The 23923-nt window shown below is 37.7% G+C and overlaps 1 protein-coding gene across 1 annotated transcript; it reads right to left on the bottom strand.

Annotated features, from left to right (window-relative positions):
* Positions 1 to 1612: 1612 nt before the first annotated feature.
* CUNH5orf46 (chromosome unknown C5orf46 homolog) lies at positions 1613 to 10015 on the bottom strand. Its single transcript, XM_004384958.1, has 2 exons — positions 9946 to 10015; positions 1613 to 1761 (listed from the first exon to the last, which is right to left on the bottom strand). The coding sequence occupies exons 1-2, from the start codon at positions 10013 to 10015 to the stop codon at positions 1613 to 1615; spliced, it is 219 nt and encodes a 72-aa protein (XP_004385015.1).
* Positions 10016 to 23923: the final 13908 nt, after the last annotated feature.

Genomic DNA, 23923 nt, shown 5'->3' with positions numbered 1-23923 from the left:
AAAAATGTACTATTTTATATTTGAGGAATTCTCCAGGGAAGGAATAAAAACTATTATTGTTCCAACTCTTTGGGTGGCTATTGTTGTGATTCACAACAATATTAATTCAGCAGGAGCTAATCTGTACTCTGTAAATAATGGGTGTTGCTCTTATTGCTTGCTTATCACTTTCCTTCTTGTTTATATTAACAATCATGAGAAGGCAACAGTTGAAAAAGCAACAGCAATGGGAAAAAAAAATCAATAACAAATAAACTCCTTTAAGTTTCAACAATTTGTGGAGGAGGATTGCATGCAAAGACCTGCCCAGTCAGATGATACCATGTTGATTTAAGCAGATCAGAGATTACAAAAAGGTTCCAGATATATTTATATAGAAGTAAGTTCTTAATTTATTTTTGTTTATAGACCTCATTGAGAATCTAACAGACACCATAAATACTTCCCTAGAAAAATTAAAACATTCACATTTATACAAAATGTGCATAAAAATTTACAGGCTATTTGGGCCCTTATGGCCTATCTATGTGGTCCAGAGCACCTAATCAAGGGGTTTCAAAAAACTTACTGTATATTAGAGTCACTTGGAAAGCTTGTTAGAAAGCATAAGCTGAGCCTTGCCCCCAGAAGGATGTGAAATGGGATGTAGGAATCTGCACTTCACATAAGTTCCCCACGGGATTCTGAAGCAGGTGGGTAACAGACCACACTTGGTCAAACTTTGCTTGATCAATAGGCTAGGAGTATGCCCAGAAGAGGATTAGAGGGTGGAGGCTTAGAGAGGGGGAGGTTGAAAGCACCTAGAAATTCAGGAGAGAGAATATGATCCTGGAAAGCTGAAATTAGGCAGTTTGATGCAGGGAGAATAAACAATAGGGTAAAGTAGATGTGAAAAATCAGAGCTTTGCAAGTTGGAGCAAGACGTATTAGGAGTGGGGCACAGGACCTTGGAAAATGGTTGAGAACATTGGGAAGACACTTGGCAAGGTAATCTGTCACTGAGACAATCCCTTGTGATAAAAACAAGAAACAAAACAAAACAACAACAACAACAAAAACTCTCAGGTAAGAAGATTCTTTAGATTGCCTTTGAGGAGAGATTGTCTGCTGTCTCCCTTAGTCCTCTTGAGCTACTCAAGCTAGAAAATGAAAATGGGATTTATTACACACATCGCTAACGAATATATCACTATCCACCACGTTCACTAAAGAGTCATAGTACCCGCACTGGGTGAGTCCTTTTTTCTTTAACTTTACAGATGAACAAATGGAGGTACTCAGGGAAGAAGACACGTGCCCAAGATCACCCAGTAAAATAGCACCTGTGCCAAGACCAGAACCTAACTTTCTGTCCCATGGTCCAGTGCTCTTCCTCCTCCTTACTTGGTCCTACAATAAAACATACTGTATGGAACTATTTGATGGAAATGTGCTAACCCTGAAAAGAGTTCAGAACGTTCATTTAGACACAAAATATACCTTAAGATAGGGCAATATTTTTTAATTAAAAATAATACATTGACGTATGCCACAAATTTCGTTTTTCATTCATTTAATGCAATGCAGTCATTATCAACAGCAAAGCGGACAATATCAAGACTTGTCTCAATGCTTACTTGCCCCCTGACATGGAGTGGAGGATGAATTCGACTGCATTGTCAATGATCTCTGTGCCCAGGGTGTGCAGAAATTTTGGAAAATTGTCTGTGTTGTTGTCTGAGTCAGCTGGCTTATCATCTGGCTTGCCATCTGGTTTGTCATCTGAAAAACAGAATAGAGGCTCAGAGACGATTCTTAGCAACAAGAAAGGGAAGTCTCTTTTCTTTGCAGCTAACTCCTAGAGACCGTTGTTCCACTCCCCCTCACTAATTATGCATTTTCATGTTGTTACATTTATTGAACATTTAATGCCTTTCTGGTTAAAGTCTTTACATGCATTATTCCAACAAAAAGATAGGTAGACACCTTGATACTTAGGGAGACATTGGCTCCATTTTGTGGATAAGAAAATTGAAGCTGTAAGACAGTACACAATACAGGGGAAGCCAGCACAACTTGTATAAGCAAAGGTCATGGAAGCTCCATAGACACATCCAAACTCCCTGAGGAACTGAATTGTTAGGCGAAGGGCTGTGGGAACCATGGTCTTGGGGAACATCTAGCTCAATTGGCATAACACAGTTTATAAAGACAATGTTTTACATTCTACTTTGGTGAGTAGCATCTTGGCTCTTAAAAGCCTGTGAGTAGCCATCTAAGATACTCCACTGGTCTCACCCCTTCAGGAGCAAGGGCTTATGAAGAGAACAGGATACAAAGAAAACATTAGTCCAAAGGACTAATGGACCACAGCTACCAAGGCCTCCACCAGACTGAGTCCAGTACAGCTAGATGGTGCCCGGCTACCACCACAGTGTGCTCTGACTGAAATCGCAATAGAGGATCCCGGACAGAGCTGGAAAAGGATGTAGAACAAAATTCTAATGCACAAAAAAAAAAAAAAAAAAAAAAGACCAGATTTACTGGCCTGATAGACTGGAGATACCCCAAGAGTATGGCCCCCGGACACCCTTTTAGCTCAGTGGTGAAGTCACTCCCAAAGTTCATCATAAAAAAAAAAGAGAAAAAAAAAAGAAAACGGAAGCTCACAGAGACTAAGTAACTTGTCTAGAGTTAAGCAGCTAATAAATGTCAGTACCAAGATTGAAAAACAGATTTCAAACCCTGGTCTGTCTGGAATTAGATTCTTAATCACTCTGTGATGAATGGCACAATCTTTGACAGAAAAGTTATGATATAACCACAAGTCTGTTGTAACATTGAAAATAGTATAATAATGATGATGACAGAGAGAAATTCTATTATTTTTGTGTCACCTAATAGTTTTGCAAATAATGTGTGATTTTACCTCTAAACAACTTTATTGGCTGTATATTTTTTAGTTCACTGGACTGAGAAACTGAAAAGTTTATGTGACTTGCAGAAGACCGCCCAAACAGCAAGAGAAGAAGATGGGACTACAACTGTAGACCTTTTACTTATGACAAGTAATCAAGTGTTCTTTGGACTGAGAGCAAAAAATCCAGAGAAAGGTAAGTTAGTGAGATCCTTTAGGAGTCTTTAACCTTTGCTTAGTGGTCTTAATTCTTCAGGAGATGAGAAGGAATGGAATTGTGGAGTTAACAGCTACCTGTGGCTTCCCAGCAGGTACTAGTAACAGAATGAAGTAGGGCCATCATCTTTTTTTTTAGAACTCAATAAATTATGAATTAATAAATGAATGAGTTGTCTAGGTCTCTGATAAGTAACCTCACCTTATCTATGGTAGCACAGTTATTAAGACCCCATCCAGTGAAGGTCTCTCTAAGCTCATCCTCTTTCTATTACATCTTAGATCCTCCACAGCTTCTGGTCATCCTCGGGTCATCCATATATTTGGGCTAGAGCCATCTTCTTTTAAAATTGTTGTAGCCTCACAAGTAGAGTTGCCAGATTTGTTAAATAAAAAATACTTCAGGAAGCCCAGTTAAATGTGAATTCACATAAGTAACAAATAATTTTTTAGCATAAATATGCCCGTGCAATGCTTGGGACATACACATACCAAAAGATTATTCGTTTACTTGAGCAGCAAGTATTTTATTCGGCAACTCTACTACAAGCCTTGACTCATAAATTCCCTACGTCTAGACAATGTATCCAGTGACTTTGAGTAAGGGAAATGTAATTAGATTTTTGTGTGAAGATGGTCAGATTATATCAGAAGCCTTACATCTATATTATATCCTAAAATAGAAATCATCAGTTTAAAAAAAAATGGCAATCACTTCTGCAAACATTTATTGTTTACTATGCCACAAGCAAAGATCTGATAGAAGCACCAGTCTGGGTCCTGTAATCAAAATCAATATACAAATCACCAAGTATTTGTTCATTCAGTTGTTGTTTCTTTCATTCAATAAGTTTTTTTTTTTTTTTTTTTAGCTTACTATCATGTACATCTACTGGTGCCGTGGTTAAGCATTTGGCTGCTAACCAAAAGTTAGGCAGTTCAAATCCGCCAGTCGCTCCTTGGAAACCCTATGGGGCAGTTCTGCTCTGACCTATAGGGTCACTATGAGTTGGAATCGACTCAGCAGCAACAGGATTAGGTACATCTGAGTCCCTGGGTGGTGCAAATGGTTAAGCACTCGACTACTAATCAAAAAGTTGGTAGTTCAAATCCACCCAGAAGCTCCTTGGAGTAAAGACCTGGTGATCTGCTTCCAAAAGATCACAGCCATTAAAAAACACTATGGAGCACAGCTGTACTCTGACATGCATGATGTTGCCATTAGTCAAAATTGAATTGATGGCAACTGGTTATTATATATATCCACCACCCACCTGTCAGTATGTTGTACTTTGGTGGCTTGCGTGTTGCTATGATGCTGGAAGCTATGCCACCAGTATTTCAAATACCAGCAGGGTCACCCATGATGAACAAGTTTCAGCTGAGCTTCCAGACTAAGACTAGGAAGAAAGGACTGGCAATCTACTTGCAAAAGTTAGTCAATGAAAACTCTATGGATTGCAAAAGGATATTGTTCGATATAGTGCTGGAAGATGAACCTCCTTGTTTGGAAGGCACTCAAAATACACAGTGGCCACAACAATGAACTTGAGTATACCAACAATAGTGAAGATGGCACAGGACCAGGTAAAGTTTCATTCTGTTGTATGTGGGGTCATGATGAGTCAGAGGTGACTCAGTGGCAACCAGCAACAAATTATGTGCATAGCATATGCTGAGGGGTAAGGTAAAGAAGGACAAATATCGACAAGACCCTCACATAAGATGCAGGACAATCACAGAACCCAGAAGAATTGATTTGTTTTTATCACAGGAAGAGGAAGGAAAGGGAACTCATATTTGTGGGGTACCTACTGCGTTTTCATCACATACCTTAATCCTCATTCAGTTAAGTGATGGTGTTACAATTTTACAGAAGAGAAGACAGACACTTCAAGTAATTAAATGACTCATCTAAAACCACACATCTAGCATGTAGCTGAGTCAGTGTTTGAGCCATAATTTTTTTTCTGACTCCACAGAGGGTGTTACTTATGTAATACTATCCTCAAGCAATTGTCTGAAAATATTTGCAGCTGCATGAAGGGTAAGTTCTTTTGCCCTGTATTCCTATCTGCCTGCTTGTATAATCATTTAGTGTTAATGATTTTTTATATCACACTAAATGCCAGCTTTTCAATATTCCAGGAGCCGGGGGTTGGTGTGTGTTTATGGAGACCAGATCCTTGACTCCAGCTGTTACTAGTTTGCTATGTAATATGGGACAAGTTATTTGCTCTCGCTATCGTACCACAGATATTATGAGAGGTAGTAGAACGTGGTGGTTTACATACTTAAGAGTGCTACACAACTTGTACAAGGAAAGGTCATGAAAGCTCCATAGACACATCCAAACTCCCTGAGGGACTTAGTTGCTGGGCAGAGGGCTGTGGGGACCATGGTCTTGGGGCACATCTAGCTCAATTGGCACGATACAGTTTATAAAGACAATGTTCTACATTCTACCTTGGTGAGTAGCATCTCGGGTCTTAAAAGCCTGTGAGCGGCCATGTAAGATACTCCATTGGTCTCACCCGTTTGGCAGCAAGGGAGAATGAAGAGAACAGAATACAAGGAAAAGATTAGTCCAAAGGGCTAATGGACCACAGCTACCATGGCCTCCACCAGACTGAGTCCAGTACAGCTAGATGGTGCCCTGCTACCACCATTGACTGCTCTGACCGGCATCACAACAGAGGGTCCTGGACAGAGCTGGAGAAGGATGTAGAACAAAATTCTAACTCACAAAAAAAGACCAGATTTACTGGCCTGACAAGACTGGAGAAATCCAGAGAGTACGGCCCTTGGACACCCTTTTAGCTCAGTAATGAAGTCATTCCCGAGGTTCACCATTCAGCTGGGGATTAGACAGCCTCATAAAACAAAACGGGACTAATGAGGCACAGCAGTCCAGGGACAAGGACTAGAAGGCAGGAGGGGACAGGAAAGCTGGTAATAGGGAACCCAAGGTTGAGAAGGGACAGTGTTGACATGTTGTGGGGTTGTTAACCATTGTCATAGGGCAATATGTGTACTAACTGTTTAACGAAAAACTGTTCTTCAAACCTTCATCTAAGGTAGGAAAAAAGAAAAAAAGAATTATCTATGTAAGATCAAATTGACAACAGCAACTCAAAAGGTTTGATGGGAAGCCTAGGGGGCAGTGAGTTGAAGACAATGGTGATGGAATAATTTGGAAAAGGATAGTGAGAATAGCAGCACAACCGGAAGAATGTAATCGATGTCACTGAATTGTATATGTATAAATTTTTGAAATGGTGTAACTTTGGCTATGTATATTTTCACCAAAAAAAAAAAAAAGGTCCTCCAAGGTCGAGAAGAGAGAGTGTTGATGAGTGTTGACATGTCGTGGGGTTGTTAACTAATGTCATAAAACAATATGTTTACTAACTGTTTAATGAGAAACTATTTGTTCTGTAAACCTTCATCTAAAGTACAGAAAAAAAATTTAAAAAAAAACTTAAAAAAAAAAAAAAGATGCTGCAGAACTGAGCTTGATTCATGTCTTCAACAAAATTTACCCAGGTGACCTCATTCACAATGTTTAACCATTCTGTAACTTAGTTTCATTGTTGTTCTCAGAACTGAAAATAATATATACAGCAATTAGCATAGTACCAGACTCCAGGTAAGCCCACAATACATGTTTGCTAGTTATTATTACTATAGAAAATAATTTAAGCAGCTAAAGGATGTATAATTCTCTTTCTTTTCTAGTGTTTTAGGAGTTTATGAAAATTTAAAAAAATTGCTGTGATATAATCAAGAAATTTGACATCCTAGACTCAAATATCAATATCAAAATATTAAAATATCAAAATAATTTTGTTCAAATATAACATAGGATTTTCTTTATTTACTTTAACTTCTACCTGGTTGAGTTCCTTAGTCAGTGTGATTATAAAGTTCTGAACAAATACAGTATTGTCTTTTACAGTTTACAGAATGATTGCAAACGCATGTTCCTTTTACCTGTTGAGGCTGGTGGTTATTATCCCTTGGTACAGATGAAGGAACTGATGTTCAAAGCAGTGAATTGATTCAACCTCAGTCCCAGAGTTCATGAGATGCAGAACTGGGACTGGAACCCAGGTCTTTAGGATACAGACCTCTTCTTTCACTTTATCACAGTGATTAAGAGTAGGGTACACACAGTGGTCTCTGTGGCCGTCTCTGCAGTAATTCTGTTGGAGTGTCTGCCTGTGTGCTGTGCTGGTGGGCAGTGAGTGGATAAGGCCGTGAGCTCTACCATGTTACATTTAGAACGGTTCAAATGGCTCCATTGCTAAATATTGCATTGTTTGTGTTTTCTGAACTATCATTCTGAACAGAGACAAGTCAAGAACACATAGTCTTCAGCAGACAGAGAGAGAGAGAGAGACAATGCTACATGTTACCTTGTGGTCCTTTATGTGCGTGGAATAGATATGAAAGAAGTGGATGATTAGTTATAATGGAAAGAATCTAGCACTGAGGTTTCAGTGTCAGGTTGGCCACTTCTAACTGTGTCTATGCTCAAGCAACTTTCCCTCTGTAAGCTCAATTTATTAACTTGTAATGATAAATTATAAATGATAAAACTGTACTTTTTTTAAGTTTATTCATATATGAAAGGGAAATGGTGAAACTATGTATGTTTACTTAGTAGGATTATTATGAGAAATAAATGAGATGGTACATGAAAGCAATAACAGTTCCTAATTATTGGGTGTGTACTATGGACAAGGTACTGTTCCAACTTGTTTTGTCTCTTTGATTTATGTGATAACTTTTTTTGAGATAGTCACTATTAATATTCCCCTTTGAAATATGAGGCACACAACGGACACGTGAGGAAATGCTCGCGATCACTAGCCATTAGAGAAATGCAAATTAAAACCACAGTGAGATACCATCTCACCCCGGCATTACTGGCACAAGTCAAAAACACTGGAAATAACAAATGTTGGAGAGGCTGCAAGGAAATCAGAACTCTTAGGCACTGCTGGTGGGAATGCAAAAGGATACAACCATTTTGGAAAATGATATGGCACTTCCTTAGAAAGCTAGAAATAGAAATACCATATGATCCAGCAATCCCACTCCTAGGAATATATCCCAGAGAAATAAGAGTCCTCATATGAACAGACATATACATACCCATGTTCATTGCAGCACTGTTCACAATAGCAAAAAGGTGGAAACAGCCTAGATGCCCATCAACAGATGAATGGATAAACAAACTATGGTACATAAACACAGTGGAATATTATGCAATGATAAAGAACATTGATGAATCTGTGAAGCATCTCATAACATGGATGAAACTGCAGGACATTATGCTGAGTGAAATAAGTCAATCACAAAAGGACAAATATTGTATGAGACCTCTACTGTAAAAATTCATGAAAATGTTTACACACAGAGAAACAATCTTTTTTGGTTACAGGGGATGGGAGGGGTGGGGGGAAAATACTAGATAGACAATAGATAAGCGGTAATTTTGGTGAAGGGTAAGACAGTACACAATACTGGGGAAGCCAGCACAACTTGTACAAGGAAAGGCTATGGAAGCTCCATAGACACATCCGAATTCCCTGAGCGACCGAATTGCTGGGCAGAGGGCTGTGAGGACCATGGTTTCAGGGAATATCTAGCTGAATTGGCATAACACAGTTTATAAAGACCATGTTCTACATTCTACCTTGGTGAGTAGCATCTGGGGTCTTAAAAGCCTGTGAGCAGCCATCTAAGATACTCCACTGGTCTCACCCCTTTGGCAGCAAGGGAGAATGAAGAAAACAAGATTCAAGGAAAAGATTAGTCCAAAGGACTAATGGACCACAACTACCACGACCTCCACCAGACTGAGTCCAGTACAACTAGATGGTGCCCGGCTACCACCACTGACTGCCCTGACCAGGATCACAACAGAGTCCTGGAGAGAGCTGGAGAAAAATGTAGAACAAAATTCTAACTCACAAAAAAAGACCAGATTTACTGGCCTGACAGAGAGTGGAGAAACCCTGAGAGTATAGTCCCTGGACACCCTTTTAGCTCAGTAATGAAGTCACTCCTGAGGTTCACCATCCAGCCAATGATTAGATGGCCCCATAAAACAAAACGACACTAATGGGTCACAACAGCCCAGGGACAAGGACTAGAAGGCAGGAGGGGACAGGAAAGCTGGTAATAGGGAACCCAAGGTTGAGAAGGGACAGGGTTGACATGTTGTGGGTTTGTTAACCGTTATCATAAGACAATATGTGTACTAACTGTTTAATGTGAAACTATTTGTTCTGTAAACCTTCATCTAAAGTACAGTAAAAATTAATAAATAAGTATGAGGCACAGAGAGGCTAAATAACTTACCTAAAGTCACATTTCTAGTTAGTGGTGGAGCCAGGACTAGGAGTCTTATTCTGGAGCACATACTATTAGCCTTTGAATATCATTAGTTGTAATAATAAAAAACAAAAACAAACAAAGAAAAACAAAACAAAAATCACCACTTAGCTCTCAAGGAAATTATAAGATAATAGTGTCAGTATGTCTTATGCGTATATATTTAAAACATTATTCCAAATTTGACATGTTCATTGATCATAGAGGCCATAACTGAAGCAGAGTTTAATAAAACTTTAGTTGTTGTGTTAGAAGTGACCTCAGAGATAAAGCAGAAGGTATGCCTTTTGTCTCCTAGTTCCTCGTCCAGTGCTCTTTTCGTGGCGCCTGACACCCCCACCCCTCTTGTGTTCTTCATCAGTGCAGCACTCTCCTCGCATCATGGCCAACAACTGCACAATGCATGAGCTGTGGGCAGACACACTTACCTGCTTGGCAGGTCAGGATTAAGATAAGGAGGCCCAGGAAAATTGTCAACCGGAGTACTGAGACAGCCATTGTAGCAATAGGTATCACTGCAGATAAATTGCTCAGATTCATCAGAGGCTTTGCTCTATTTATAAGGCAGGCGTTAACAGGTGACATCATCTGCCATGGAATTTAGGTTGTTGCACAAATGTCTGAACTGCTTCCTCTTAGATCTGTATTAATAAGCCCTGACCAATGTTTTACAAGTTTTTCCTGTAGGGAGAGACAAATACTCTTGGTTTTTACGATGTGTATTTATAAATGGCACTGGAATAACTCTTTGGGGGTAGTTCCAATGCCAGTGCTGATAATGAGAGAAGCATCAGGCAGAATTACTATTTAGCACCACGAAAGAAGAAACAGATCTGATTGGTGAGGAGTGCCTACTTATAGTTTACAAGATGACCTTGCATACAACGTTACTTCCCTCCCTGTGCATTCTGTTTCTTTGCCTATACTCAGAGCTAATCACAATCCCCATATGGGCATATGTGACTGCTGGCAAATGAATGATACCACTCTGAGTCTCGGTTTCTTCATCTGTAAAATTGGAACCTAATATAATTTCTGGAGCCCTGGTGGTGCAGTGGTGAAGAACTCGGCTGCTAACCAAAAGATCAGCAGTTCGAATCCACCAGCCCCTCCTTGGAAACTCTAGGGGCAATTCTTCTCTGTCCTATAGGGTAGCTATGAGTCAGATTCAACTCAATGGCAACAGCTTTTTTTTTTAATATAATTTCTGGCCTATTTATCTGCATTGTTTTAAGCATATATGAGATAACAAAGATAAAATGCCTCATAATCTGTAAAGACTCTTTAATAGGTGTCATATTAATAGCAGTTAAGAAGCTGTGACTTATTCTCCATTAACATAAGCAAATGAAGTTGACCTTAATTAGAGGAGAAACTGAGTTTATTAAAGAGGAATTTCACCTAAGCTGGAAATAGGAAGATGAGGTCTGTCTTGGTTATGTAGTACTGCTAAACAGAAATACCACAAGTGGATGACTTTAACAAACAGAAGTTTATTCTCTCACAGTCTAGTAGGCTAGAAGTCCGAACTCAGGTCGTCAGCTCCAAGAGAGGCTTTCTCTCTCTGTTGGCTCTGGAGGAAGGTCCTTGTCATCAATCTTCCTCTGGTTAAGGGGCTTCTCAGCAGAGGAAACTTGGGTCCAAAGGACAAAGGATGCACACTTCTCACAGTGTTGCTTTGTTGGTGATATGAGGTTCCCATGTCTCCCTGCTCACTTCTCTCTTTCATATCTCAAAAGACATTGACTGAAGACACAATCCAATCTTGTAGATTAAGTCCTGCCTTATTAACATAACTGCCACTAATCCCATCTCATTAACATCGTAGAGATAGGATTTATAACACATAGGAAAATCACATCAGATGACAAAATGGTAGACAATCATACAATCCTGGGAATCACGGCATCAGTAAGTTGACAGATATTTTGGGGGGACACAATTCAATCCAGGCCAAGATCCTTCTTTGTAGAATGACATTCCAGGTTGGTAAGAAGGTACAGGAATGAAAGGAATAAGAAAAACTTCAATTCTAATGGATATTTCCATTCTAAACTGAAAATCATCAGAATGCTTCCTCAGCGTTAGAAAGACTTGAAATTTGAGTTGGTAATCTCATGTAGATATTTCAGCATATGTGACTGTCACATCTTTCTCCCATGGAGCAGCTGGTGTGTTTGAACTGCCGACATTTTGGTTAGTAGCCAAGCACTTTAACCACTGTGCCACAATGACTCCTTTTTACTAAACATGGGCTTTGGGATCAAACAGAGCTTGGTTCAAGTTTCAAATCTGCCACTTACAAGCAGTGTGACTGTTGTGGATTGAACTGTGTCCTACAAAAATGTCTGTTGGTTTAACTGGGTCATGTTTCCCAGTATTGTATGATTGTGTAATCTGACATGATTTCCTTATGTGTTGTAATCTCTATCACTATGATGAGGTTATACTGATGATGTCTACAAGATTAGATAGTGTCTTAATACAATCTTTTTTGAGATATAAAAGGGAGAAGGGAGCAGAGAGACATGGGAACCTCGTACCACCAAGAAAACAGTGCCGGGAGCAGAGCGTGTCCTTTGGACCTAAGCTTCCTGCCCAGAGAAGCTCCCAGATGCATCAAAGGACCTTTCTCCAGAGCCGACAGAGAAAGACTTCTCCTGGAGCTGATGCCCTGAATTTGGACTTGTAGCCTACTGGACTGTGAAAGAATAAACTTCTCTTTGTTAAAGCCACCCACTTGTGGTATTTCTGTTAGAGCAGCACCAGATGACTGAGACAGTGACCTTAGAAATATTTCCTAATTTTTCTGTGCCTTGGATCCATTGTTTTAAAATAAGAATAATGATACTTCTCCAGGTTGTTATGAGAACTGCATGAAATAATCCATGCAGTTAACGCAGTACTTTGCACATACTATGTGATAAATACATGATAGACTTGTTGTTATTCTATTCTCTTCTACCTTGAGTTGTCCCAGAAGAGGGAGTAACAGCCATGCAAGCGGCACTAAAACCAAAACCAAACCCATTGCAGTTGACTCAATTCTAACTCATGGTGACCCCTTGCGTGCAGAGTAGAACTGCTGCATAGGGTTTTCAAGGTTGTGACCTTTTGGAAGCAGATCGCCAGGCCTGTCTTTTGAGGCTGTGTGGGTTAGAACTGCTACCCTTTTGGCTAGTCGTCAGTCAAGGGCTTAACCATTTGAGCCACCCAGCAGAGTTAGGGTCAATTAATGATAATGATAATAATAATAATAATAATAAGTTGCTAATAAGAACCTAATGCTGCCTACTCTGCTCAGGTACCAAACTAAATGCAACATAACAACAGTTTTGTCAGGAAGCTGCTGTTATTATCCTCATTTTATATACAAGGAAATTCAAGCTTGGAGAAGTTGTGTAATTTGCCCAGGGTTACAAATCTTGTATGAGCGAGAGCAGGGAATCTAATCTAAGGAAATGTGGCTCCAAAGTCTGTGCTCTTAACTATCCATCATGTTGTACTGGCATGTGCTTAACTCTGCTACTGACAAAAAGCCTGGACTGAGCAATGAACACACCAGTCACCAGCCTGTTTTTCCACAGATGCATTTATGTCTGCTCTGTTTTTTTTCCATTGGCCTTTTTCTTTTAGATTACAATTTTTTTATCGTGGTAAACATGTTTGTAACACAACATTTGCCATCTCAACATTCTTCACATGTGCAATTTAGCCTTTGAATTTCAAGTCTAGTCCCCTTCATTCACCGCTGTTGCAGCTGACTTGATGTATAGAATATGCCAGATGCACAGTGCTTTCTTAATCCTTGTCAGAAAGTGACCTGGAGATAGGGTTGCAGGATAAAATACAGGAAGCCCAGTTAAATTTCAGATAAACAATGAATAATTGTTTATGCTTATATCTTTATGCCAAATATTGCATGGGGTGTATTTATACTAAAAAATTATTCATTGTTTATCTGAAATTTAAATTTAACTGGAACTCCTGTATTTTTATTTGCTGAATCTGGCAACTTTACCTGGAGAGGCCCTCATGACTGTTTTCTTACATAAAACTCCAGTCAAGGAGTGAAGGATAGGACTTTGGGGGATCAAACAAACAATTAAAGAGTAGGATGTGAGAAGGCGAAATCATATATGAAAACTGGAAGTTATTGAAGGGGTCTAGATCCTCTTTAGGAAGAATGGCCTGGTGATCTACTTCGGAAAACCAGGCAATGAAAATCCTGTGGATCACAAAGGAACATTGTCCAATCTGCAACCAACAATGGGAATGGTCCAGGACTGGGCAGTGGTTTGTTCTGTTGTGCATGGAGTTGTCGTAAGTCGGGGCCCACCTGAGGGCAGTTAACAACAACAACAAAGATTCTCTTTAATATCACATCTGGGATATGTTTTTCCCCTGCACTGCTCATTAAGAAATCATCGGGCTCTCTCTTGTGCTTGGTTCATTCCAGCTAAACTTTCAGATAAACCATGAAAGGGATGCGTGTGGCTTTAGGCAGGGCTCCCGTGTTGTCCACATGCTGAGGAGTGGCCATAGTCTTTGTCACCTTAATCACCTTTCTACATATAGCTTATAACTGGGTCAATCCTCTTGTCACGGACTCATTTATTAATTTCTTATTCAACAAACATTTATGAAGTTTGTACTATTTGTCAGGTACTCTGCTAGGCACTGGGGATAAGAAGATGAAAAAACCAGTCCCTGACCTCACTTTTGTTGAGAAGGCAAATATGTAACCAAATAATTGCAATTAAATATGATAAATGCTAATGGAGGTATGGACAAATTACTACGGGAGAATCTAACAGGGAGCGGTGAACATTGCCTGGGGTAGGGAGGGGATCATGGAAGTATTATTTGTTTGGGGCCTTGAAAGGTGGGTGTGTAGGTGTTCACTAGGTAAGCAAGGTATGGAAAAGCCACTTCAGGTAGAAGGAATGATATACTCAAAGCCATGGAGGTGTGGAAGAGGATGGTGTATTTCTAGGAATGAGCTTTCAAATGCTTGAGGGTTGATATTGGAAGTGAATATTAAAGTGAACTAACTGAATCTTGAAATTTGTTTTAATTAATGAATATGCTTGGGAAAAATAATGAAGGGAGAGAGTTAGTTGGGGTGGGGGCTAAACTAATGATTAAAGCTCATAGCTAGGAATTTTCTTCTGTTCTTACTTCCCTAGTACAACCTCAGATAAGGGCATCCACATCCATCTAATTACCTGAGTTAGAAGAACAAGTTTTCTTTAACTCTTTTCTTGCTGCAGATCTAATTGACTCACAAAGTCCTATCAATTCTCCTTTTCAAATATTCTTCAAATATATAAAATTGTCCTCATTTCCACAATAAGTGTCTAGTGTGTAACTTTGTCTTGGCTATTACCAATAGCAATCTACCTAGTCTTCCTGATGCATGCCTCTCCCCATTCCAGGCTGTCCTCTACACTGATGTCGTTTTTATCTTTCTAAAATGCAATTTATGTTTACATCTTCTGTTATTTCCATGAGTTCTTACTGCATGTAGACAAGGACCTTCATATTTCACTCACAATCAATACCTCCAGTTTCATCTTAGTAATGGTATAGAATACTTCTTAGAGGGCAGAATCTAGAGCCAGATGACCTGGATTCAATTTCTGACTTCACCAGAGCTAAATGTTAATCTGACATATACTGAAATTCTTACACTGCTTGTTTACATCCAGTTCATTCTAATAGTTTGGTGCCTATGTCATAGTTGTTAAATAATTTAATATCCTACCAGTTACTAACACTGTGATTTGTCAAACTGCTCATGCTTTCTAAACTTCAGTTCTCTATCTTTGATATGATATTAACAGAATTATTACCCTCATAAAGTTTTTATGAGAATAAATGAGACCATTCATGCAAAGAACTTAGTACAATGTTTGTCCAATAAACGATGATTATTTGCATTACAACCTCCCACCACTCTCCTGCTCTGTAACTTCCTTCTGTTATCTTACCAGGCATACCTCCAGACCTGTGATTATTCTATCACTCTTCTTGTTCTGCTTGGGGTATCTAACTCCCATTTACTCATCCTTCAATATGTCGTTGTTGATTTTTTTTTTTTTTTTTTTGATTTGTGACTTAGGAGACTCCATGTGTTACAGAGTAGAACTGTTCCATAGGGTTTTCTTGGCTGTAATCTTTATGGAAGCAGATTGCTAGGTCTTTCTTCCACAGTGTGGCTGGGTGGGTTCAAACCCCCAACCTTTTGTTACCAGCCAAGTACAAACCATTTGTGCCACCCAGGGACCTTCATCCTTCAATATGTGTTCAAAAATTACATCCTTTGCAAAGACATTGTGACCATATCCTTGCCCTAATCCTTGGCAGAATTAATCACTTCTGTGGACTCACTCTGCACACAACTCTATTATAGCATATATTACATGGAACGTAAGTTATTGTGTATATATCCACCACCTCCATTAAGCCATGGTCTCCTTAAGCATAGACCATGCTTTATTTATCCTCAAATACCCTTTGCCTATAACCATGACTGGCAAGTAAAGAGTGTTGAATAAATGCAGTGGGTGTTCAATGGATGCTTATTATATACAGGAATGGACAATTGGGGTCAATGGCAGAGGTGATTCAAAATTTTCTTTGGAATGGGAGCCAACACTGAGTCAAATGGATCAGCTATAAACAAGGAAGATAGTTAAGAGTCTAATGGCTTTTGTTTTTCTAGCAGCTGGAGGTATGGCTGAGGGTGGAAGTGACATTCCAGAAGAGGTACTTTATCATATGTCATTTGGGTATATGTTGGAGTAGGGTGGGGGCATTTTAAAAAACAATCAAGAATAAATTAATCACTTGGAAATAGTGAATTTCCCCTAACTTATTAAGACCATAGAACTCAATTCACAGTGCAAATATTCTGTGCCAGACATGTATATTTTATCTATTCCAGACAAGTAATACCTGGCTCACAAGGTTTTTGTGGGACCAAATGAGGTAATGGATTTGTAAATGAAAACTGATTTGAAAACTATATAAAATTGTCACACAAACTTGAGGTGCTATTACAAGGCAATGTCAATCCAAAATAATGCTATGCTTTCTGGGTTATGCTCTTTGGCGGAGTATAAGAATCACAATGTCAGAAGTGAACAAATCCATAGAATTCATTTAATTAACTGTCTTTAAACTCTATCTAAAGCTTGGAGAAGTAAAGGGATTTAAAGTGACAGCAGATCTGTAGCAGAGCTAAGTTAAGGACTTAATTTAGCTCTCATCAAAAACCCATGATGGCAAAGATCTTCTCTTGACTCAGATTAGGTTGTCTGTGCAAGACGGAAAATGATGGTAGGGAGAAGAGGAAGGGGAGAGGAAAAGTGAAGTAAGAGCAGGCTGTGTTCAAGGATCAGAGAGGAACACAGGAAACGGCATGAAGTGTTGTAAGAGAGGTCACATTGTCATTTATTTGGCATAAGAATATAATTAAAACTTCCAGCTTCTGCTTAGGAAGCAAAAAGCTGGAAAAAGTGTCATTTCCAACTTTACAACAACAACAACTCTACTAAATTGCAAACTTCTTGAATCCATCAGAGCTGATGTCTTGGGACAGTTAACCCAAAATCAAAGTAAAGACAGGTGCCTCCAATGAAAGATGGATGAAAACTGTCAACCCATAATTCTATAATCAGAAAAAGTGTCTTTCAAAAATGAAGGATAAATAAAGATTTTCAGACAAACTAAAATTGAGAAAATTTATTGCTGTCAAATCTGTACTGAAGGAAATGTTAAAGTTATTCAGGCAGAAGAAGTATGATCCTGGACAGAAATTTGTATCTACGCAAGGAAATGAAAGAGTGCTGGAAATGGCATAAATCAGTGATCAACTAGCAGACAATTCCCCTCCGCTTAGTAAAAATTTGGTAATGTCTACAGACAGCTTTGGTGGTCACAACTTGGGGACGCTACTGATGTCTAGTTGGTAGAGAGCAAGGATGTTGCTTAAGGTCCTAAAATGCACAGGACAGACCCCTGCAACAAAGAATTATCAGTAACAAAATGTTAACAGTGTCAAGGTTGATAAAACCTGGCGTAAGTGAAAATAAATATAAAATAAAATGTTCCTTGCTTTTAACGACTCAAAGTTAATAGAGTATTTACAGCAAAAATAGTTGTAAGGTATTATATGTTTATAGCATATGCAAAAATAAAATATATAACAACAGTAGTGCAAAGACGGAGGGTAGGAATAGGGAGTATACTCTTGCAAGGTCCTTACAGTACACTTCCAGTGATATATTATTTGAAGAAAAACTGTTATTAATTACACATATATATTCTAAATTCTAGAGCAACCACCATTTTTTAAGGGAGGTATAACTATTAATTCAACAATAGAAATAAAATGGAACCATACAAAATAGTCAGTTAATACTGAAACAAAAAACAAAAACCATTTGCCATTGAGTTGATTCTGACTCCTGGTGACCCGTGTGTGTCAGAGTAGAACTGTGCTCCATAGGGTTTTCTTTTCTTTTTTTGAACATTTTATTATGCTTTAGGTGAAAGTTTACATAGTAAATTAGTTTTTCGATCAATAATTCATACACAAATTTTTCTGTGACATTGGCTACAATCCACACATTGTGTCAGCACTCTTCCCATTTCCTCCCTGAGTTCCCCATTACCATTCTTCTGATTTCCCTGTCCCTCCCTGCCCTCTCATCTATGGTTTTGGAGAAATGTTGACCTTTTAGTCTAGTATAGCTGATTGTTCTAAGGAACAAGTTCTTCACGGGTGTTAGTTTTTATTTTATAGCCCCGCCTATTATTTGGTTGAAATGTGACCTCCGGGCGTGTCTTCTGTTTCAAGTTAGAAGGTTGACTTAGGGTAATAGTTGTAGGGGTTCCTCCAGACTCTTTCAGACAAGTAAAGTAAGTCCGATCTTTTTTTTGTTTTGAATTTGATCTACATTTTTTACCCATTCTAACCAGGACCTTCTATTGTTGTCTTGGTCAGAGGGGTGGTTGGTTGTGGTAGCCGGGAACCATCTAGTTCTTCTAGTCTCAGGTTAGAAGAGGCTGTGGTTCAGGTGGGCCATTAGTCCTTTGGACCAATTGCTTCCTTGAGTCATCAGTTTTCTTCATTTTCGTTTGCTACAGGTGAGAAGAGACCAATAGATGCTTCTTAGTGGCCACTCACAAGCTTTTAAGAACCCAGATGCTACTCACTAGGCTAGGATGTAGACCATTATCTTTATAAACTATTTTTTAACAATTGATGTAGATGTTCCCCAAGACTAGAGCCCTTAGTCATCAAGTCCAGTAGTTGTCTATGTCTAAGTAGTTTCTATGACCATGTCCCCTATGTGCTTTTTATAGTACAATATTTTTCCTTTTGTGATTGACTTATTTCACTCAGCATAATGTCCTTCAGATTCATACATGTTGTGAGATGTTTTACAGATTCATCATTATTCTTTATCAGTGCATATATTCCATTGTATGTATGTACCACAGTTTATTCATTCATCCATTGATGGACATTTAGGCTGTTTCTTTCTTTTTGCTATTGAGAATAATGCTGAGATGAGCGTGTGTGTGCATATGTCTATTCGTGTCACAGCTCTTATTTCTCTGGGCTATAAACCTAGGAATGGGATTGCTGGATCATATGGTATTTCTATTTCTAGATTTTCAAGCAAGTACCATACCGTTTTCTACAGGAGTTGTACCATTTTGCAGTCCTGCTAGCAGTGTATAAGGGTTCCAATCTCCCCACAGCCGCACCAGCATTTGTGGGTCTCTGTTTTTTTGATTAGCGCCATTATTGCCAGGTTTAGATATTATTTTATTGTTGTTTTGCTTTGCATTTCTCTAATGGCTAATGATCGTAAGCATCTTTTCATGTATTTGTTAGCCGTCTGAACATCTTATTTGGTGAAATGTCTGTTCATGTTCTTTGCCCATTTTTTAATTGGATTGTTTGTCTTTTTGTTGTTGAGGTGTTGAAGTTTTCTATAAATTTTAGAGATTAGACCCTTATCAGATATGTCTGTGCCAAAAAAATTTTCCCAGTCTGTAGGTTGTCTTTTTCTCTTTTGGTGAAGTCTTTTGATGAGCATATGTATTTAATTTTTAGGAGATCCCAGTTATCTAGTTTATATTCTTCTGTTTTATGCATTTTTATTTACATTTTATAGTCTATTTATGCCATAAATTGGGGCCCCTAGGTTTGTCCCTATGTTTTTGATCCATTTTAAGTTAGTTTTTTGTATGGTATGAGTTATGGATCCTGTTTCATTTTTCTGCAAATGGATATACAGTTTTTATTAAAGAGATGATCTCTTTTCCACTTAATGGACTTTGACCCTTTGTCAAAAATCAGCTGCCCATAGGTGGATGGATTTACTTCTGGCATCTCAATTCTGTTCCATTGGCCTATGTGTCTGTGGTTGTACCAGTACTAGGCTGCTTTGACTACCATGTATGTATAGTAGGTTCTGAGATCAGGAAGTGCAAGGCCTCCTACTTTGTTTTTCTTCTTCAATAATGTTTTACTTATTCAGAGCCTCTTTCCTTTCCATATAAATATGGTAATTAGTTTTTCCATCTTGTTAAAGAATGTTGTTGGAATTTGAATTGGGATTGTATTATATCTATAGATCACTTTGGGTAGTATTGACATTTTCACAATGTTAAGTCTTCCTATCCATGAGCATGGTATGTTTTTCCATTTGTGTAGGTCTCTTTTGCTTTCTTGCAGTAGTGTTTTGTAGTTTTCCTTGGATAAGTCCTTTACGTCCTTTGTTAGATTTAATCCTAAGTATTTTTTTCTTTTTGGGTGCTATTGTAAGTGGTATTGTTTTCCTGATTTTATTTTCGAGTTCTCCTTGTTAGTGTAGAGGAATCCAACTGAATTTTGTATGTTGATCTTGTACCTTGCTACTTTGCTGAATCCTTCTATTAGTTCCAGTAAACTTCTTGTGAAATCTCTGGGTTTTTCTATGTATACAATCATATCATCTATGAATAAGGATAATTTTACTTCTCCCTTACCAATTCGTATGCCCTTTATTTCCATTTCTTGCCTTATTTCTCTAGCTAGGACTTCCAGTACAATATTGAATAAGAGTGGTGATATAGGGCAACAATGTCTGGTTCACTCTTTCAGGGAGAGTGGTTTCAGTCTCTCTCCTTCGAGAATACTGTTGGCTGTTGGTTTTGTACATATGCCCTTAATTATGTTGAGGAATTTCCGTCCTATTCCTATTTTGCTGAGAGTTTTTTTTAGGAAAATGTGCTGAATTTTATCAAATGCCTTTTCTCCATCGATTGAGATGATCATGTGATTCTCCTTTTTTTTATTTATGTGATAAATTACATTGATTGATTTTCTAACCTTTAACCATTCTTGCACACCTGGTATGAAGCTCATGTGGTCATGATGCAATATTTTTTTGATATTCAAGTTGAATTCTATTGACTAAAATTTTGTTAAGAATTTTTGTGTCTGTATTCATGAGGGGTATTTGTCTGTAATTTTCCTTTTTTATGGTGTCTTTGCCTGGCTTTGGTATCAGGATTATGCTGGCTTCATAGAATGAATTTGAATGTATTCCTTCCTTTTCTATATTCTGAAATAGTTTAAGTAGTATTGGTGCCAACTCTTCTCTGAATGTTTGGTAGTATTCTCCAGTGAAGCTATCTGGGCTGCTTTTTTTTTTTTTTTTTGTTATTGTTGTTGTTAGGTGTTTTTTTTTTTTATGAACTCTTCAATTTCTTCTTTTGTTATGAGACTGTTCAAATTTTATACTTCAGTTTGTGTTAGTTTAGGTAGGTAGGGTGTTTCTAGAACTTTGTCCAATTTTTCTAGGTTTTCAAATTTGCTGGAGCACAATTTTTCATAATATTCTATTATGATTATTTTTTATCTCAGTTGGTTCTGTTGTAATGTTACCCATCTCATTTCTCCTTTAGATATTTGCAGCTTCTCATTTTTTTCCTTTGTCAATTTTGTTAGTGGTTTGGCAATTTTATTGGTCCTTTCAAAGAAACAACTTCTAGTCTTATTGGTTATTCTGTTTTCTGTTTCATCTATTTCTGCACTAATCTTTATTATTTCCTTTCTTCTTGTGACAGCGGGCTTATTTTTCTGCTCTTTTTCTATCTGTTTGGGTTGTAGGGTTAAGGTATTGATTTTCTCCCTTTCTGCTTTTTTGGTGTGTGCATTTATTGCTATAAATTGACCTCAGAGCACTGCTTTTGTTGTGTCCCAAAGGTTTTTGGTATGTTGTGTTTTCATTCTAGTTTGATTCTAGTAATTTTTTAATTTTATTTTTAATGTCTTCTATTAGCCATTGGCTTTTAAGCAGGGTATTATTCAGTTTCCATGTATTAGATTTTTTCCCTGTTATTGATTTCTAATTTTATAGCATTGTGATCAGAGAAGATGTTTTGTATTATTTCAATGTTTTTGAATTTACTGAGGCCTGGTTTGTGGCCTAAAATATGGTCTCTCCTGGAGAATGATCCCTGTGTGTTGAAAAAGAATGTGCACTGTGCTGCTGTTGGGTAGAGTTTTCTGTATAAGTCCGTGAAGTCAAGTTGGTTGATTGTATTATTTAGATATTCTGTCGCTTTGTTGAGTTTCTTTCTAGTTGTTCCGTCCAACATCGAAAGTGGTATGTTAAAGACTCCTAGTATTATTATGGAACTGTCTATTTCTCTTTTCAGTGTTCTTAGAGTTTGTTTCATGTATTTTGGAGCTCTATTATTGAGTGTGTAAATACTTAATATGTTCAAGTCCTCTTGGTGAATTGACCCTTCCATCATTATGTAATGCCTTTCCTTGTCTTATGTGGTGAATTTTACCTTAAAGCCTATTTTATTAGAGACTCATATTGCCATTTCTACTCGTTTTTTGTTGTTGTTTGCTTGATACATTTTTTTCTATCTTTTGATTTTTAACTTATTTATATCTTTGTTATAAGTTGTGTCTCTTGTAGACAATATATTGATGGGTCATTTTTTTTTAATCCATTCTGCCACTCTCTGTTTCTTGACAGATGCATTTAAACCATTTACATTCAGTGTGATTATTGATAGGTATGAATTTACTGTTGCCATTTTGTTATGCTTTTTTTGTGGTGTTGATGGTTTCTTTGTTCCATTTCATTTTCTTTGTTGAGTACTTTTTGTTTATAGATTTTCTTTGCAATTCCTTTATTTTTGTTGACTTTGTGTTTAATGAGTCTTTGTGATTTTCTTGTTTTTTATTTGGATGAGTAGATTTGTTAATTTTCTTTGTGGTTACCCTGAAATTTACTTTTATTTTCCTAAGTTTAAAACAGTCTTTTATTTCTTGATATCACCTTGACTTCCTCTCCATATGTAAGTTCTGTAACTACACCATTTGTTTCCCGTTTTTGTTTCGAAGTTTTTGTCATTTACAGATTGACATCTCTGGTTCTCCGTTTTCAGTCTTGTGGCTTTATTTTATTTTCGAGAATTATTTATTTGAGTTGGTATCCGGATGATGCTGTCATGTGTCTTAATCTCAGGTTGTTGTATGATGTTGATTCTCTTTCTGAATGACTCCTTTTAATATTTCTTGTAAGGTTGGTCTGGTTCTTACAAATTCCGTTAATTTCTGTTTATCTGGAAATGATGTAATTTCACCATTATATTTAAGAGACAATTTTGCTGCACATATAATTCTTGGTTGGCAATAATTTTCTTTCAGAGTTTTACATATGTCATCCTATTGCTTTCTTGCTTGCATAGTTTCTGCTTAGAAATCAGCACTTAGTCTTATTGGTGCCTCTTTGTAGGTAACATTTTGTTTCTACTGAGTTGCTGTCAAGATTCTTTCTTTGTCTTTGGTTTTGGAAAGTTTATCATATATCTTGGTGATTTTCTTTTGGGATCTATCCTGTATGGGGTTCTTTGAGGTTCCTGGGTGGATACCTTCATCTTTCATGGTATTAGGAACACTTTCTGTCAGCACATCTTCACAAATTCCCTTTGTGCTTTTTCTGTCTCCTGTTCAGGAATTTTGATCACACATAGATTATGCCTCTTGATAGTCTACCACATAACTCTTAGGTTTTCTTCATTTTTCTTTCTTTTTTTTTTCTGGTTGTTGCTCAAACAAATTAGTGTAAAGGGATTGGTGTTCTATTTCACTGATTCTGTCTTCTATTGCTTCAATTCTACTTGGAAGTCTTTCCCCTGAGTTATCTATTTCTGAAATTTTACTCTTAATCTTCTGGATTTCTAGTTGCTATTTTTGTATGGTTTGTAATTGTCTATTTCTTTTGTCATTTTGTTCTCGTATTGTTTTCCTGAATTCTTCTAGAGTTTTGTCTGTTTTCTTTTTTCTGTATTTTCCTTGATCTCTTCTTTGATCTC

The sequence above is a fragment of the Trichechus manatus genome, unplaced genomic scaffold, assembly GCF_000243295.1.
Source record: "Trichechus manatus latirostris isolate Lorelei unplaced genomic scaffold, TriManLat1.0 scaffold00130, whole genome shotgun sequence".
Taxonomy (NCBI): domain Eukaryota; kingdom Metazoa; phylum Chordata; class Mammalia; order Sirenia; family Trichechidae; genus Trichechus; species Trichechus manatus.
This window is presented reverse-complemented; position numbering and strand designations above follow the sequence as displayed.

Bases quoted from the DNA above. Each gene is read 5' to 3' on its own strand.
- CUNH5orf46 (XM_004384958.1), bottom strand. From the start codon at position 10,015: ATGGCTGTCTCAGTACTCCGGTTGACAATTTTCCTGGGCCTCCTTATC. The intron at 1,762-9,945 runs GTAAGTGTGTCT...TCTGTTTTTCAG, and splicing joins AATCCTGACCTGCCAAGCAG to ATGACAAACCAGATGGCAAG.